The sequence below is a fragment of the Pagrus major genome, chromosome 20 (assembly GCF_040436345.1).
Source record: "Pagrus major chromosome 20, Pma_NU_1.0".
Lineage (NCBI taxonomy): Eukaryota > Metazoa > Chordata > Actinopteri > Spariformes > Sparidae > Pagrus > Pagrus major.
This window is the reverse complement of record NC_133234.1, coordinates 15,129,208-15,147,662: the sequence shown is the minus strand read 5'-3', so window position 1 is coordinate 15,147,662 and position 18,455 is coordinate 15,129,208. Positions and strand designations below refer to the sequence as shown.

Below are 18,455 nucleotides of genomic sequence, written 5' to 3'. Positions count from 1 at the left end.
TAATGCTTCACCTTCTCTTCACCAGCCACCGCTCCTGCTGCAGAGGTGGTGCTTAATATGTCATTACATAGCAGTCAATTAAGATCTGACAAATGCTTTAATACCAATTCATGCAAGTTCTACTTTTTGGGTTTAGCAACAAATACAAACCTCAGTGCTTTCTTGTACTCAAAGTTGGATTTAAATGAAGTGGAATTTTCTGGTGAGGTCGAGTCATTAATCACGGGTGAGTCACTTTATATCCATCTGTCACCTTTTGAAGCAGAAACAATTTCCCTCAAGACTAATTTTATTAGAGAAAAACTGCAAATTTAGCTTGTTTATTTTTGGTAGATTAGGCTGACGGAGTAAACAAGAGGACTGTGTGCAGCGTAGCATAGATGCAAAGTAGATCTGCATCGCAGACTGAATTCATTTCTCCAGGGGAGGTGGACTGATTTTAACATTACCTGCGCTAGTCACTGATTTCTGTGTATGTATGTAAATGCTTCACCCAAACCCAAAGTAATAATAACAGCTGCAATTACCTACAGTCTTTCTCTGAACTTGCTGGTTCTCCTGCAATTCAAATCCTAATTGAGCAATGTCCTTGTATTTTAAAGTGGATCTCTGAGTTTGCTGCCTGCTTGTCTTTTTTGTGAAAACGGAGCAAGTCAAAAATGTTTTGACTCTGTAAAAGCTCATCAAATTGGCTGCTGTAATGTCAGCTACAGGTCGGTAATAGTATTCTTGTTTGAGCCCTGTTTTTTTTAAAGTCTGTTTTTGTTTAGCATTTTACCAAACTGGCACCATTAAAGGTGAACAATGTGGTTTCGGGGGAGATTTTTAATCAGACGAGAAAGATCCTCAGTGACGACTGAATCAAACTAAATAAACAAACTCTCCTTGTTTTCATGACTGAATAAACTGATAAAACAAACTGACCTTGAAGGACAACACAATTTCATATTGTTTTACTTTGTTTATATGTGGCGGACCCTGCCACCCCTCTAGCTTCAAACAGTGTTCTGGGGACCTTATTTTCCTCTGAGAACAGCTTGTTTACTCAGTTATGGAAAAACAAATATTTCTGTGTTTTCACCTCATTAATATTGTAAATATTAAAATTCTGAGTCTGAATTTCTTCTCCAAAACTTTTTTTTGACATTTTTATTTAATACTAAACCATTTATAGACTATGTGTGAAAATAATCAGCAGATTAATTGACAATTAACGTAAAAGTTTGCCAAATTTGCTATTAGAAGTTCCTGTCTGCAATGTACACATGGATGTACAGTCAGCTATCACTAGATTGTTTTGATAGTGAAGAAAACTTAAAAATGTGACGATTCTCAAGCAAGTTCTGAAGTGTTTTTTCTATGATTTCAAAGTGGATTTATGGACTTTTATTCACAATGGGCATCTGAGGTAATGATACCTGCAGTAACTGTAAGTCACACTGAACAATATCAACACGTTTCATGTCTGTGTCTTTAGATTTGACTATGTTATTACTCAATTTGACCTCACATAGTACCTTTTTCTCACGTCTTTCCCAATCTAAAACACATACACAAATACCTATCCAACTGCTAGATTGCCTGTGCGTTGGCAGCTTATTTGTGTTTGCCATCGTCTACATCTTTTTCGTCTTGCTGCTGTGCCTCTCTTCCTCCTCCTCGCGCCATTCATTACTTTTACCATCCCAGATGTACACCTAATGCACTGCCATTTACAACACATTTAACGACTTCAAAACAACCTATGGAAGAAATATTACATCTCCAATTTCAGCAGAGTAGAATCTGATGTAGTATGCTTGGTGGTGCAATTCCATTACCGGTCTAATTGAGACAAAAACACCTTCGCACAGCATGGGAGAGCTCAAATGTTTTACAATTACCGGCATTTAATGTGTTCAGGTTTGGGAAACCAGGAAGCACCAAATAAATGCATTAAGGAGGAACGTTCAGTCTTTATTTAAGCGTACAGATTTACTGATCAACAGCTTGATGGATCTTTGAGGGTTAATGGTAGAAAAAAAAAAAAAAGCAGTGCACACTGAAGAAGGGGGATTGCTGTTTCCATAACACGCTGGGAGGAGAATCAAGTTAAACTTTCCCCTGTTTGCAGCTCCGTGTTTCTCACCTTGATAACCAGATCAAATCTGCGGTGGAGCTCTCTATCAACGGGCTTTAGAAGCAGCAGCTCCGCTGTGGTTCTGTTCAAGCTGAAGTATTCTGAGTAGGACTCTGGTTTGCCTGAGTGTGAGAGAGAGAAGGCAATAAGATGCAACAGTACAAACAGAGCAAAACAAAATATACAAAAACAGGTGGAGTGTGTGTGTGAGGGAGAAATCAGTGATTGGCTTTAGAATCAATAATAAGTTTGTCTGGTGGGCGCCTGGTGGGGGAGAAGGACGAGAGGCATGGCTAATGCTCCCAGTTTTCTCATCTCTGTTCTCCACAGGTGGGGATGCACAAACATACATACATGATGCTTTGGATTGCTGCATTGCTCAGCAGGGAAATCAAGTGAGAGGAGGCACATGTACACCAAGCAGCATGATTCCCCCTAAGGTTATTGATGTTTGTGCGAGTGCCTATATTCTCCTTAAGGCATGTCCTTGCATCAGAGAATCAGGGCCTATATCTCAAAGACCTACTTGGAACTTAGCAACTGTTCTGTCCAGCCTCAAGAGCAATTACCAACCACTGGTCACATATTGTTTCCTTGACTGACCCTGAAGTGCCCTTAATTCTTTTCTTTTTTCCATTTTTCAAATTGTTGCAAAAAATGTTGTGCCCTCTCTTAATCCTCACTCACATGGAGTTTAGTTTCACAGCGGGAGCCTGGGAAATGTAATCAAGTCTGTGTCAAGTCATGCCAGCACATTTTTACGGACTATGCAAATCCTCCGGAATAAAAGTCAATGCCAAGATGTCTCACAGCGATGGCGCACTGTTACTGTTAGAAATCACTTTTAACTTGAGGTACTTGAAGCATTAGTGGGTAGACAATTCCATCTTGGCAATTTTCAAGCATCTTATCCTTTGCAAGCCGGCTATTAGCATCCTGTTAATGATTACTTTACATACATTACCACCCTGCTGAGTTAATTGTGCACCTAAACATTTAAGTGCCTGCTTTAAAAACATTATCAATTAGAGGAACCCTGAGACCACAAATCTGCATTTGACAAGATTTGGCTAGGTGAAGGCCCTTTTGAACAGATGTGCTCGTGTCACTCTGAATTACAGTCTGTTGTTTTAGGTCAATCATCTGCTAAATTGTGTTTTCCTTGTGTGGGACCAATTAGGATTAAAAGATTCAATATGTAAGAATTGGCTGTCAACTGTCAAGTTGCTCTAAAGAAATAGGAGGCAGCATATCACCAGAGTAACCGCTAACTGCTGCTCACTATATTCTTTGCTGTAGCTATATTACTACTACTAATATTACCTATTATACCAACAAAGCTTTGCGAGCTTGTGAAACATAGCAAACTTGCCGCCCGCATACATCTCCCGGCTGAATATATGAAAGATTGTACTACTTGGGCTTTCGCCTTTAGAGCTACAACGTGGCATCATGAGACAGCAAGGGCTGGGGCTAACTAGTTAGCATGCTAACTTCAGTAGATATCTCTCCAACACAATACATAGACGTCATTGACATAAAGTCAACACTGTTATTTCTTCACATCGTGCTGATAATTTTAGTTAATGGCCCCCCTAGTGAGTTCCATATGCATAATATGCTTCTATCTGGTATTTAACATTAGGCACTATTTATTTTCAGTACATAAATAATGAAAACAAGATGAATAATAACCAGCCAACCAGCTGATTTTGACCATCTATTCGCTGATGCCCCACCCCACCCCACCCCACCCCACCCTTTTGGTAGCCACCCCAAGCAGAGGAGGATTAAGGTAGTCATGGGCCCCTAGGCTATTTTTTATGTGGGCCCCCCCTTATGCATCATGCTCTCCCAGAAAAAATGTAATTTTGCACCATGTGTAACAGTGCAGGAGAATATTTGGTAAACATGATCCACACACACTCCAGTTAGCACACAGGTAGGTCAAATCAAATCGATGAGCTTGATTGGATGAGGTGACCCATGTCTGCCCAATCAGTGCTGTTTTGTTTGTTTATTACCCCATGGACCAATAGAGGTCAATGAATTTTTCCATTATTGTACAAGTACCATAATTATACAAGTGTATTTAAATTTCTAAAAAATAATCTGACCAATTCAAGGACCCTCCACAGGGGTGGAGCAGCAATTTTAAATGTGGGGGGGTTCTGGGGTAGCACATGAGCACCGCAACCACCTTTGGCCCCTGTTTCAGTCTCCAAATTAATGTATATGTCTTATTAAAGAACAAGTGTGAGTGAGTGAAATTGGCAAGAACACTGTGTTCCTCCGTCTTCTCTTATGTTATCTCCCTCTCCTCCTCTCATGTTCTCCCCTTCTCCTTCTTTTGTGTTCTCCCTCTCTTCTCCTGTGTTCTCCCCCTCTTGTCTTCTCTCCAACTTCTCTCCTGTTCTCTCCCTCATCTTCTCCATGCTCTCCTTTGTCCTGACTCCTGAACTTCCCTTCCTCAGAAACATCCTACATAAAGAACTCAATGTTAATATTCCTGAACATGTAAGTGTTGAAATATTTTATGTAAACTTAGAACAAACAGCCTTGATTTTGATTAGGAAACATTACAGCTTTTTATTAATTATTTTACATATATTTTGTTGTTCTAATCTGTTTTAACTAATCTTTCATCCTAGCCTTTATTGTACTCTATATTATTTTATTCCTCTTATTATTTAAGATTTTAATAGTTTTATTGCATTTCATTGTCTTCATTTCTATTCTTTTCTAGTTTCTGCGAGCAGTAACAGGGATGAGTTGATGTAGGAGATTTTCTTCATTGAAAAGAAGGTTTTAAGCTCCAACAAATAGCTTTAAGTTACGTAAATGAACACCTACATGGCATCAATGCAAGAATATGAATGTACTACCATCAAATTGAACTAGTGCATTTATGGATTGAAAGCTAGCTTTCTGTTTCCCTCCTGTCACATAACTCCAATTAAATGACAACTTGACTTGAAAAAGAAGTCAATCTTCTGCTGCCTCTTCCTGTTTGGCATTCCTAACAAAAAGAATAATGATAATGTTGAATAATATCAAAATCAGTGGATGTCTCTAGAAAACTATCTGTCAGTTACCATTAACTTTACCTGGCTTGCATTAACTTTGTTTGTCACCTGGCTTGCTTAATATTAGCGGACATGCCACAAAGCAAGACATAGTTTAGTTATTTACAGACAAAATCCTACATTATTAACGAGTTAAATAACCGTTTCATACCTCTGCTCTGTTCGCTGTCTGCGGCAGCGAGTGACGGCAGCTCAGTGTTAGCATGTACGTGTTTACTTTCCCGGGGGGCGGGACTAGTGGGTTTGGTCAAATGGCTGTGATTGGCTTGATGGCTGTCAATCAATCTAACTTGGCCAATGGGTTTTCATGTATGGGGGACTGAGGTGCGCTCCATTTTAGTACGCTGGTACACCGCGAGGGCGGGCAAGCGGTTTAATACCTTAGGAGAAAGTCGGGGGGATGAAATCACCTTGTTTTAAAAGTCCCCCACGGCTGTGACGCCAGGGCCCCTCCACACGTGGGGCCCCTAGGCTGCAGCCTAGGGAAGCCTGTGCATTAATCCGCGTCTGACCCCAAGATTTCTGTGGCCTATGCTAGTTTCAAGTAGCATTACCACAAAAAAATGTAAACCTACCAATGAGGATGCTGTAGAGAATCCCAGGCCTGTCAGAGGGAGGCTGTATGTTTCTGTCCTGGTCCACAGCTTGAATTGGTGGAGTCACATTGAGGGGACTCACCTTATTCTGGAAACAGAAACAGGGAGAGCATTAGAGTTGAGAATCACAACCATATTACCTACAAAAACCCTATTCCCACGGGACTAGTAATACCTGGGGAACTTGAGTACTTTTTCTACTTTTTTTAATTGTGGGGGTCGTTGCCATGTCTGTATTTGCCTGTATTTGTATTTTCAACATATGTCACCAAACACAGAGGTTAAAGTTAAGGTTGTAATTCTTTTTAAGCAACAGTTTCCTGTTTTCAGACAACTGCAAAAGTAAGAAATTTGAGAGTGGCTCATAACATATTGAACAGCAGTCAACAGCTTTGCGTAGATGTTTAAAAGTGATAACAGGAGATAAGAAGCAGCAAACAGTTGTCACATTCAAATACAGCCACAAAGCATCTCTTACTTTGTCTAAATGAGCTGCAAATGTGTGTTTATGCTTGTAACACTAACACATGCACAAAGTGGGCAAATTAACTCTAAACTAATGTGGCTGCTGAAGAACAAATGCCTCGCTTCTGAAAGTTGCTGTTAGCCTTGACATCATATCCAGGAGATAAACCCCATGAGCTCCCCTGATAATACTATTCCTGTGTGAATAGGGCCAAACATAGCGAAAGCAGGATTCAGTCTTGAGAGCTCGCACCACAGTCACAATGTTGCACCATATATGAAAAGACACAGTACTGTTGGCGTAGTTTCATTTTGAAAGACAAACTGTAGGAAACAAAGAATGAATCAAACAAACTTCGTAGAAGATTCTCAACTCTTCTCCCAACAGTACCAGCTCTAATTTGCAGATTTAAAACAGATACGTGTTGATGAAGGTTCTCAGTCATCCAGGACCTACCGACTCTGAAACTCAGAGCTCACACGTGTCCTTAACAACTCTGCAAGGACACTCCCACACAGAGTTAAAAAAGCCTGCAACTCCCCTTCAGTTAGTTAGAGCTGAAGAAGCCTCTTGGATGAGAAGTGAAGCATCTTCAAGAAAGTGAAACAAGTCCAGTTGCCCACGATACAGCAGCTAGAAAATAAGATCCCACTTAAAGCAAGAGTTAAAAATAATAGAGAGAGGTATTAAAAGGCATTATTTCTTGGCTGTCTGTCCCCCTACGTTGTTCTCTGGTAAAATAAAAGCTTTATTTTTTGCTCTTTATTTATGTAACAACAGGCTATGAGCATGCCAGGCAAAGACAGTGAGTATTAAACAGAAGGCTGCAGAATAGGAAAATCAATTGTTGGCGAAAACAGTGCGGTGTGCTTTGAATCACATGTAGAGCTTGTGTGCACATGCACGCCCACAGAAATAAAAACATGTATACTGTATATTTTAAAAGAATTAGAATGACAGAAAACAAAAATACACAGAATAACGAGTAGGAACTGTTTCTATTGTGCATGTTTACTGTCTTATAGAAGTCCATCCAATCTGTATACACACACACACACAGTTTATGAATCTGCAGGTGTGGCCGGGTTATAACGTTGACTTATGATGGTGTAAAATGCTGAGGTGTTGGCAATATGAAGACCCCCCAATGGGAGAAATATTACATACCCATAGGATAAAACCCACAATAACTAAAGCTGTAAACTGTCAAGCCAAGCGCACCAACAAGACCGCACGTATTCCCAAATGTGCATGAATGCATCACGCACACACATACTGCGATGGTACGCCCATACACCTGCTATGATACAATACTTTACCACCACACCTGTCACGCAGCACTTAAAATCTACTGGCCATCATAGAGCTATATCTCCCGGTGCCTGTCACAGAGAGGAGAGGAGGGGAGGGAGACGCCGGCGGAGAGGGAGTTATGGCGAGTAATGAAGTGGAGTAAAAGAGGGTGTAAATATATGGAGGGGAGATGAATCTGCCAGGAGGTGAGGGTAAACAGGGAGCAGAGAGAGATGTAAATGCAGCAAAGAAGAAAAGAAAAGAGAGCCAGGCCACTGAGAACACTGAGATATACTGATACTTGAATTTTGAATAATTTAATAAAATCATGGAAGCCTATGGTGAACAAAAACAGGTCGACAAAGCTGGGCAGGCCGGCCAGTAAAAGAAGCCGTTATGCAACAAGCTCAGCTGTAATACATTTAATCTTATCCTCAAAGAGGCTAATTTGATCCTTGAATGCCCTGATCATCCGCTGCATAAAGAGGCTGACCTCCGTCCTTCACACCACCACTTCAGAGTTTACACTTGGACCTTTGTTCAACACAACGCCTCTGCCTTTCTGAGAAAGTAATACAAGCACAGCAATTTACTTTGAATAGTGTCTGGCTTTGAGAGTGGACGAACAGTACAGACAGCACTTCAGTCAGAAAGCTGTCGTCAGACTTTAATCAAAGTCTCCCTTTCAGACAGTGTTCTGCATTGGTTACACAGTCAAAACTAGTTGACGTATGCAAGCTTTGGCTGTTTGAGTTATTCAATTCTGCGGGGCTTTATTGGCATGAGGAACAGAGATTTACTTTGCCAAAACATTTGTGAAATACTGAACAACAAGAAAAAAAACAAGATTTTGCTGTTACATTTTGACTGGTTAAACATGAGTGCAAATACAGATACAATGTGTAGCATTCCTGCATTAAAATGTCTAAATAACTAGATCAGCCACCTCCAAAGATCACTACTGCAGTTTGGTTGTTAAATAGGAGTGAAAATTAATCCACTTCCTGCAAGTCAAAAAAAGTAATCTCTCGGCTCTCCTCCCGTCGGTAAAAAGCTCAGGAACAGAGCAAAATCTGATGTCACTCTGGGTTTTTTTTCATCCAGAAATTCTAGCTCTGCATAACACTTTCCCTCCAAAGCTGGCTCGAAATCGTTGAGCAGTGGCTCTTTTTACTTGAGTTCTGGCAGATTATCTACCAACCCATCCATCCATCCATCCATCCATCCATCCATCCATCCATCCATCCATCCATCCATCCCTCCCTCCCTCCCTCCCTCCCTCCCTCCCTCCCTCCCTCCCTCTCCCCAGCAACACTCTCCAGCTCCTCCTGTGGGATCCCGAGGCATTCCCAGGCCAGATGAGATATATAATCCCTCCAGCAGGTTTTCGGTCTACCCCGGGGGGTCTCCTCCCAGTTGGTCTTGCCAGGTAAACCTCCAAGGGGAGGCACCCAGGAGGCATCCTAACAAGATTCCTGAACCACCTCAGCTGGCTCCTTTCAACAAATTATTTTCATTGTCAATAATGAAACAATAAAAAAAAAGATTCTTCACAGATTCTCAAAGCCCAAATTTGTATATTCAGTTGGCCAATGACAAACCAACAGTTAAATACCCAAAGCTACAGTAGCAAAGTTTGCTACCATAGACAACAAAAAAGCCACATTAGATAAGCAGCAAACAGTGGCGTATTTTTTAAAATTTTTATTTTAGCTTTAGAAAATGACTGACTAATCATTACAGCTCTAGCTGGAATTACAGAGTAACTCGGTCTCGATCTGCCATTGTTAATTGTTTCCTGCTTGAAGGCTCAAACTGGGCTCAATAGAGCGAGTGAGTAAACTGAGTGGGATTGGTTGTCCACAATTACCAATCTTAAGTTTAGAGAAACACGATAACTTAAGGAGAGCCTGGAAAAACTGAACTCAGACAATGATACAGGCCCAGAATGTGGAGCCCTAAGCAGACACAACAAGCTGGGCAGGTAATGTAAAAAAGCCTCTTTACTCACTGGGCTTTCAAGGCTTACTGTCTACTGAAAAGATGCAGTCAGGCAGAATCAGGCGAGCAAACGCTGCAGAATCAGCAGCCGGAATACGAGCAACAGGTATCAAGTCGACATGAATGACTCAGCCTCTACAACAACGAGGCAACACCACCTGGCAGTTGTGTGTGCGGGGAAGTGCCTCTTCTATATACGGGGGAACTAATGAGCAGCAGCTGTGCAGGCAGGTGGCTGATCCTGAGAGCAGTGAGCAGATCAATAAAGGAGGGGAAAACCCCCTGAGGGCCTCTAGTGGTCAGGTGAGACTTTGTGTCAACCGCTAAGCTACGTTCTCCGTGGTGCAACAGCGACACAGAACTCCCCCATCACATAAAAAAGTAACAGATGGCCATCGCTACAGTGCAGTGCACCGCAGTGCTGCAGAGTTGTAATCCGTGTTGAAAGGCAGCTTTACAATGAAGTTACAGCACAAAGTATATTGATTTAGTCTGCGATGCTCTGTTCTTCTTCATGCAACTTGTAGACAAACCAATTGCCCGTCTGACGGAACGCCGAGCTAAAGGATCGGTCAGGTCCTGGGGAAGTTGTTTACTGTACTGTTCAATAATCTATGTCTCCCTAACAGTAGTACATTTCTGAGTTGCAGAGGCAGCACCGCTTTTTGAAGTGGATGTGTGAACGTGGCCCGACAGCACACTCCTCGGCACAAATGACCAGCATCTTGGTGTGTGAGAGCGTAAGTGAGGGAGAAAGACACACAGAGAGAGAATAGTTATGTTGGCTCTGAGGCTCCGAGGTTGTCATATCTCATCAGTCTGATTAGGACTCAAACTATTACGGTGCCTCGACTCTCCTCTTCGTTCATTCCTCTCCTCAATTCACCTCATCTCTCTTACAGCCCCGCAACAACAGCTCCTCGCGCTGTCCTTTACGCTCGTTTTGTGTTTCCACCTCTCTCATCACACCCCTATCCATCCATCTAGCCATTTATCCATCCATCCATCCAGCAGAAAATATCAAAGTACTCATATTGGATGGCTTCAAAGTCTAGCCTTAATCAATCAAACAAGGCCCTTGAGAGACAGCTGCTTTGAATGCTGTTGGCATAAACGCACACTTTATTCAAATGACCTGAAATTGTTTGGTTAAGCTCTTCAGTTCACTGACTGAGGATACTAAACTGCTACAGCCTTCTAATTCATTTTAAAGAGGCCACTACTGTACGTTGGCAGCACAGGTGTCAACCTGTACATTCCACGTATAATACCTCTACAGAGCTTGTAGAAAGGTGCAGGATAAAAGTAAAAACAGTATTATGATTGTGAATAAATAATTTTACAATGTTCGTCTGGTCCAACATGATTGTTTTGTTTATGTCTGTGTCAGAATTCTGACAGTTGGTTCCAGCTTCAAACAAGGTTTGTGAGTTAATAGTATAATATGCGCCCAGTCTGAATATTTTTAAGGAAGCAGACTGCAGCCACGTCAGTCTTCACTGAGCAGATCAAGCCAGACACGAAATCAGGCAGTGTAACAGCATAGTGCATTTGGTCCTTGGCGACTCGGCACAACAAAGTCAGAAATATTAACAATAAAAACACTTAAAACGGACAAATAACGAAACCATTCAACTAAGTAGCCTACTCAATCACAGTAACAGCACTAAAGTCAATGACAAATGATGAAATAAACACAATCTGAGCAAGTCACCAACATCAGGCAGGCATTACCAGCCGCTTCTGAAACGCTACCAGTGGGATATGTAGTTGCGTGGAGGACATTACTTGATGTGCCCAGTGGAATCAAGGGTTTAAGCTAGTGTTAGCTAGCATTAGCAACATTAGCGTTAGTGTTAGCTAGCGTTAGCAATATTAGCTACAACAAACTGGCAACCACTTGAGGGGGCAGATTATTCGAACAAAGGCGGTGTTGTGATGTTCATGCAATGGTGGGGGGTTTAGTGGCTAAATGTTATTAACAGCACCTTTAAATTCCATCGACAGAGAACATTATCTGACCAGCGCACTTTGTGTCGTCATGATTGAGAGTAGGGCAAGTAAAAAAGGAGGCTCAGTTGTAATCAATGATTGGCCCACATTCAACAAATGGACCTTTTAACAGCAGATATTTTGACTTGTGATAGCAGGAGAAGCACAGGTGTGACTAATAACATTAAAGATGGCTCTGTTAACGATTGCCAATTAAGCCACGGCAGTACAATGCAAGTACCCACACGGGACGCATCCATCATTAATTCTAAGTGTTCATTTCCTGCTATGACGTATATTAAAAATGCCTTCTGTGAGAAAGTTCATCAGTTTTCCTAAACATGAGCTTTAAACTGACATCTGCAGAGGTTCTTACTCCTGCAGAGAACAGGGATCACAATGTTATTCAGAGAGTGAAGATCACCAACAGAAACGAGACGCGAGGCAGCCTGTGCTCGTCTGAATTTACTGCTGTGCTGTGTTGCAAGATTATAAATGCTGAAATCAGTGAAGCATCTGGAGTCAGCAGCAGTTGTGTATTGGGAGCAAATTGACGTTTTTCAAGATTTTTCAAAACCCCTCGTAGTATTTTCCTCGACTTACTTTTCTGTGTTTCTGCCTTTACCTTCCTCCCTGTTTGGTTACCCCCCCTCCACATCTCCAACCTCTCACCATCGTAAACCATGTCCTTGTCTGCCTACACTTGCTCCTTCTCAAAACCACAAGGTGTAAAGTTGATTTACTCTTGTTTTCCCTGTTGTGTGTCTCTCCGAGCGAGTGTGTGTGTGTGCATGTCTGTGTATGTGTGAGCGAGGAGCGATAAGAAAGAGAGTTTTGAAGGCAGAGAAAGACTCAGGAGTTAAGTGAGCATATGTGTGCACGTGTGTGTGTTTGTGTGTGTGTGTGCGCATGTGTGACAAAGATCTCAGAATAAACAAAGAGATGAAGTAGACAATGTCCAGTTCGGCATGGCTGCTCGACTGGCTTGACACTGTTAAGGCTATGTGTGCGTAGGTGGGTGCGGGAGGTGTTAAGGCATGAATGCACTGCTAGCTTGTCACCATCAAGGGTGTGCGTGCATGCGTGCGCGCCCGTGTGTGTGGTAAGGGATGAACGCTCTGCTGACTTGTCAGAGTTGAGGATTTTGCCTGCAGCAACTTTGTCTCATTTACAAAGTGGTATTGTAAGTCGCTCTGTATAACAGCATCAGCTAAATGCCCGAGACACAAATGCAAAATGATGTATACAGCTGTGTAAGCATAAACACATACCTCGGTGTTGCAGACTCACTTTCAAATAACACTCCACAAGAGACCTACGGTACAATCTGTCAGAAATAACTTGGACTTTTTTTTGTTTCGAACAGTCTCTTAGGCTCATTAAATACACTGGCTTTCATCCTAATTGCAGAGTGGATCAACATAATTCTGTGACCCACAATTTCTCAAACATTATAGATCGTTTTCAGGAGGACATTAACATCTGATATAATCTCAGAGGACAAGAAATCATCTGTAAAACGACGATAACCTTTTTTCCTAGAATAATATATGGTTGTGTCATCCGTATGGTTGCAATAATATAAATTTAGTCTTATCGTTTATGTCTCGACAGGCCACATTGTGCGACTCACCTTCCTGTCATTAAAATGTCAGCGTTCTGTCTTTCAAATGACGCTAATTGCTGATCAGATCTTACCATAGTTCACATATATCTAAACAGGAGCACATACTTTTTGACACATTAATGATTTTACCCTTTGTTTTCATTACTTAACGGCTGGTTTGCGCCAAAAGACGTTTTAAATGTCAAGTTAAATAAATTAACATTTCTTATCTTCATCTTAATGGCAGATGTGATACAGACACCTAATATCATGTTTGAAAGCTCAGAGATCAAAAACAAAAACAAAACAAAAACATATCATTGTCAAACAAAGTCTTGTGTGAAGCACACAGTCTATCATTATATAAATTGCAAGAATTAAGTTGAACGATCAGCATCAGTTCTTCAAGGTTATGGAATAATTAACAATTAAAATAGGCCATCTGGCGAGTTCACCAAGCTTTACAAACACAGCGAAGCAAACAGGCGAATGCTGCAATTTAAGTGTATAGTCATGGCATACATCATTAGAAAGCTTAGATTCTCGTGTTTCTTTTCATGCCAACCATTTCAAGATAAGTTTTGCCAACTCACCAATAAAGTGTCTGGGTGTTTCAGTAGTGCATCAAACTCAACAAGAACTGTCCTCTCTTATTCACAAATGTCCAGTTGAGATAGCGTATTTAGTTCAAAACACAGTTTTTTATGATTAACTGGTGACAAAATGGCAAACAAATGTGATCGTGGATGCTTTTTCATACTTTTATCTGTAAAAAAAAAAAGACTCATTGCCATCATCCTTCCACACCGGAGATCCTGACATAGCAGCCATTTGATTGACAGCTCATTTGAGTAGATACGAGCCTCTATGCCTGCCCTAGAGCCCACAACAGCCAATGAATGATCGTGTATACATCTAACCCACTCTCTCTTCTTTCTCCTCTTTCCTGAGCGACTTAAACTGTATAATTCATGCATCATGTAGCCCTTGAGATTTCAAAATCCAGTAATATATAAACACATATATCAGTTTTTAAAGCCCTAAACTTGAAAATTATGCAAATTTATGTAGTTTTCTGCGTTTTGCTCTTTCGAATAGGCTGTTATTCAACCTATGCACTATTTTATATGCATAAAGTCAGTGTAAATAAGGAGATAAAGAATTATAATGAGTTGTTGCCCCTGTTACTCTAAACCACAGGTATTTTGAGCTCACATTACCCAAAAGTGCACTAAATATACTAAAATATAACAAAAGAAAATTAAAGCACACACATCCTACCACTGTTTGCTGATGGCAATAGGTAATGCAGCAATGAAATGAGTCACATAGATAAAAATAATAATAGGCACACACTTACCGGCTCTGTCAGCTCCAGTACATTAGCCCTATACGTGATGGGACTGCAGTCGCGGGTGTTTCCCACAAGCGTACAAGGTAGAAACATGGGGCCCAAGTCATCACCATCCAGAACGTCAACAGTTAGAGTGGTGGTGGCTGTACGGCGCTCACTCGGATAGGGGGCTCGATCCTAGAAAGAGAGAGGGAGCCTTTGTTTTATTTTTGGATGATATTCTGCTTTCGTATTTAGATACTTGTATGTCCTTATCTTCCCGTCTTGAATAGAAAGTGAGCACAACACAGTCGCACCGAACATTTTCAGAAAATCAAATCAACAGAACTGCAGGGATCTCTCAGTGCCTTCAAAGGCTGCTTTCTATTCGACTTACCGTCTTCATCTCTATTTATACCTCATCAAGAGCAGATAAACAGACTTCTAATGCATTTGTAACTGGTGTGTTTATTTGTTTATTTTTAATGGATGCCCATTAGCTGATGGCAGGGCAATCAGCTAATCATTTTCAGGACTACACCTACACAACACATTTCATGATGAATGCCAATTGCACTGATATACATAAAATTACATCAATATATGTTAATATACATAGAAAAAAACAAAATTTTAAGTACTGAACCTTTTTTCTTGCTCTCAATGGCAGATATGTTTTAAAAAACAGCCTAATCTCCAATAGCCTATGTCTTAGAATAGCATATCCCTAGCAATTCACAAACTTTTATTTCTGCTTAGGCATGAGTGTGTGCAATCACACTTTTGTGTACTCTTTAAAATCCAGTGCCACCGTCTGTTTGTTGATCTGCTTTCACTGAAATATCCGCCGTCCAATTACATACAAAGGTAGCTGCTCAGCAAATTCACAGGAAACACTTTACAGGCCTATTCATCTGAATGGTCAACATAACCGCTGTGCTTTCAGTTCTTATTTCAAGATAATAAAGATACACACAAACCTTTTTCTTTTTTGTTATTTTGTAAAACACTCAGGGAATCTACAAGAAAACCGAACTCTCAGATAATCAATGCGACCATCACATGTCCACCCAAACCATAAAGATAATACCTGCTCTTTCAACTTTGAGCAAGACGTCTGGACTGCAATGTACAACAAATTATATACAGTAGCTGTCTCTGCGTATCAGGCAGTATAGTAGGAGATAAACACTTGGATAGAAACAAGATACGAAGCATAAAACCTTCATTACTTTATGTTAAACCTAGCTCTTTACTCGTATTTAATCACATCTAAATTGAGTGTTTCTCTATCACTTCATTACATTATGCCCTCCTTAGTGTCAATCACCTCACAGTAAAGAAGCGGAGGTCTCTGCTGGGAAATAATCTCTTCAAACCATGGTGCCTCATAGGCTTCATTGCAGCCATGTTTTTGCAGGTCGTCTTTCATAAACATGACAGCCGTAGTTTCAGTAAAGATTGTATTTATATACCGCATGCATTGAAAAATAACAGAGAAAATGTGCACAAGACAGTGACAGCAGCCCAGCAATGCCGGTGTAGGGAAAAGTGTGGCTTTACTGTGGGCAAACAAACACTAATCCCATTTGGGCCCCCTGTGGGTAAACCCATGTGGGGCCCACAGCAGTTTTGGCCTTTGAGGCAGCCATGAGGGTTTTTACCTTTTAAACAGAACACATGTGGTTCTGTGGTTGAACAGATGAGCCTATGAGGCTGAATAACTTAATTCAAAATATTTCACACACAGTTAAATAAATAACAACAATAACAATGTTGCTATTTGAAGTGACACAAAGCTTCTGGTAACAAGTGACTGCCTGTTAATTAACTTTCTTTGGCTGAAGGCTCAACCGTCTTACTGTGAGAGGACGCTCAACTTCAGCCTGACCCTCACATCCTCTGGAGGACCTGAGGACTTGGCTTCGGAGGAGGCAGTCCGCAGATTTAGATACAGCTTTCTTTTTACTTAAAAATAAAAAAGGCTCCCATTTTCTCAGCATGTAGACCAATTTAAAAGTGAATTTAATGTTTTCTTGCGTTTAGTAAAATAACACCTTATTAAAAACTGTCACGATTTTCATCAACATTTCCCTTACATTAAATTGTAGGTTTTATGAAACTTAACTCTATAAAGTTTTGCTGTTTTTTTTGCCAAGTTGTGAAGATAACACCTCTGGGTGAGTCACGCGACAGCCAGCAGAGAAGTGACGTTGGCTAATAATATCCATAACTTCGGTTAATGAAGAATAGCACAGCCTGGTTGAAAACCTGCAGAAGGGTATATATGTGCATGTTTGGTTGTACTGTATACTATTTTCGAGTAGTTTATAATTAGCAGGCTACGGCGCTAATTTACGAGTAGCTCGTTAGCATGAAAGCGGTGCTAACTTTTCTGATAACCAAACTGCGATGTCATGTGTGTCACAGCAACACTGCAACGGCCATGGTGTTTTGGGAACGGTGATATATGTCGTTTTGGAGACACGCAGACAGTCGACCCATTCGGTCGTTATGTATGAGGATGTGTTTTCATATGGCAGCACCTCCGAAAAGGGCTGCCGAGGGTTTTTTCCCCTCGGCTGCACATCTGTGTCTTTGCTAAGAATTTATATTCGGCAAATTCCCCCTCAAAACACTCTTAATATTGTACACACATGAACGGCGAATACGTCAAGCTTTCAAGCAGTCAGAAACACATTAATCTTTCAGTGTACTGTTGACTTTTAATAATGCTTTCAGGGTAAATGGGCCTTGAGACAAATGAATATTTTGCCAGAATACTCAGATGGGAACTAAAGGTTTTGTAAGAAAGGTTTTCCTGTCATAACAAAAACCTTAATTGTGCAACTTAAACAATTTTCTGTCATGCCTCGGTTTGGATCCTTCAAACGTCCACCGCCATTCCCCATGAGCCTGTTTTTGTGTTGAGTGAAATAAACTTTAATACAAACCACTTTCATGAATAGAAAAAAGAGCGCTGTGGAATAAAAGGAGGAAAACATTTACATTAACAGAGACATTAGTGATAATTAAGGATGCACTTAAAGCTCTCCTAAGGCTGACTCAGAGCAGAAATGGTCCGAAGGCTGTGTAACAGCAGCATTATCGTGATAATAAAGAAAAATTCATAAGCATAACAATACTCTCGGCTCCAGACTACACTCCCACTCAATCAGGAGAGAGTTTCTCCAGACATCCCTTATGACGGGTCTCGGATGAAAAACACACCTTTCGAATCATTTCTATATTTTATAATGTGTGAAAAAATACTATACTTGGCTGTTGAAAGCTCCACAGAGACGTGCGAGCAGACAAACACGGATATAAGAAAGAGAAACCACTTACATTTGCTTGTATGATGACCAGGTACCGTGTTATCTCCTCGTAGTTGAGTCTTTCTCTGAGGACTACGGCGCCAAACAGTGTCAGAGGGATGTCAAAGGTTCTGTTTGTTGTCTGAAAAACACACGGATACATAACAAACACAAACATATTGGGTCAGTTGCAGGGTCAGCAGTCAAGTTTTCACCATTTTGTAGTATTCCTCTCTCAGGCTGCCAAGAATATATTCATTTTATGCCGAGTTGAGATGAGTAGGGACACTTCACGGCAAAAGACTGATGAATCTCTGTGAGATTGGTAATACTGGAACGAGAAAGCAAAAGAGATATTAAGGAGTAAAACAGCTATTGGCCTCTTCCAATCTCTGTAGAAATGCCTCCCAGATGTAAACGGCCTGCGGTGTGCTCTGCTCTCACTCCACTCTCTGTCTCTCCTCTCTGTGGAGCTGCTGGTTAAACTCTTTACAAAAGGCTTCTTCGATCTCAAAGTCCTTTTAGGTTTTTCAGTCTCTGCCTGGTTCCTCGAGTCTGTTTCTTTATGGAGCGTTTGCTGCAGCTCACGATGAAGTTGATCTTGTTTGGTTTCCTCACACGCTCGAAAACAACCAGCCCTCAGCTC

General features: G+C 41.0%; 1 protein-coding gene across 1 annotated transcript in view; it reads right to left on the bottom strand.

The window, feature by feature from the left end:
- LOC141015507 (protocadherin-15-like) overlaps nt 1-18,455 on the bottom strand; it is a 169,969-nt gene that overhangs the window by 119,228 nt on the left and 32,286 nt on the right. Inside the window, exons 7-10 of the mRNA XM_073489602.1 lie at nt 17,841-17,951; nt 14,520-14,690; nt 5,781-5,889; nt 2,129-2,241 (exon numbers count right to left, since the gene is read on the bottom strand). Coding sequence (XP_073345703.1) covers nt 2,129-2,241; nt 5,781-5,889; nt 14,520-14,690; nt 17,841-17,951 — 504 coding nt within the window. The remainder of the gene's footprint in view (nt 1-2,128; nt 2,242-5,780; nt 5,890-14,519; nt 14,691-17,840; nt 17,952-18,455) is intronic.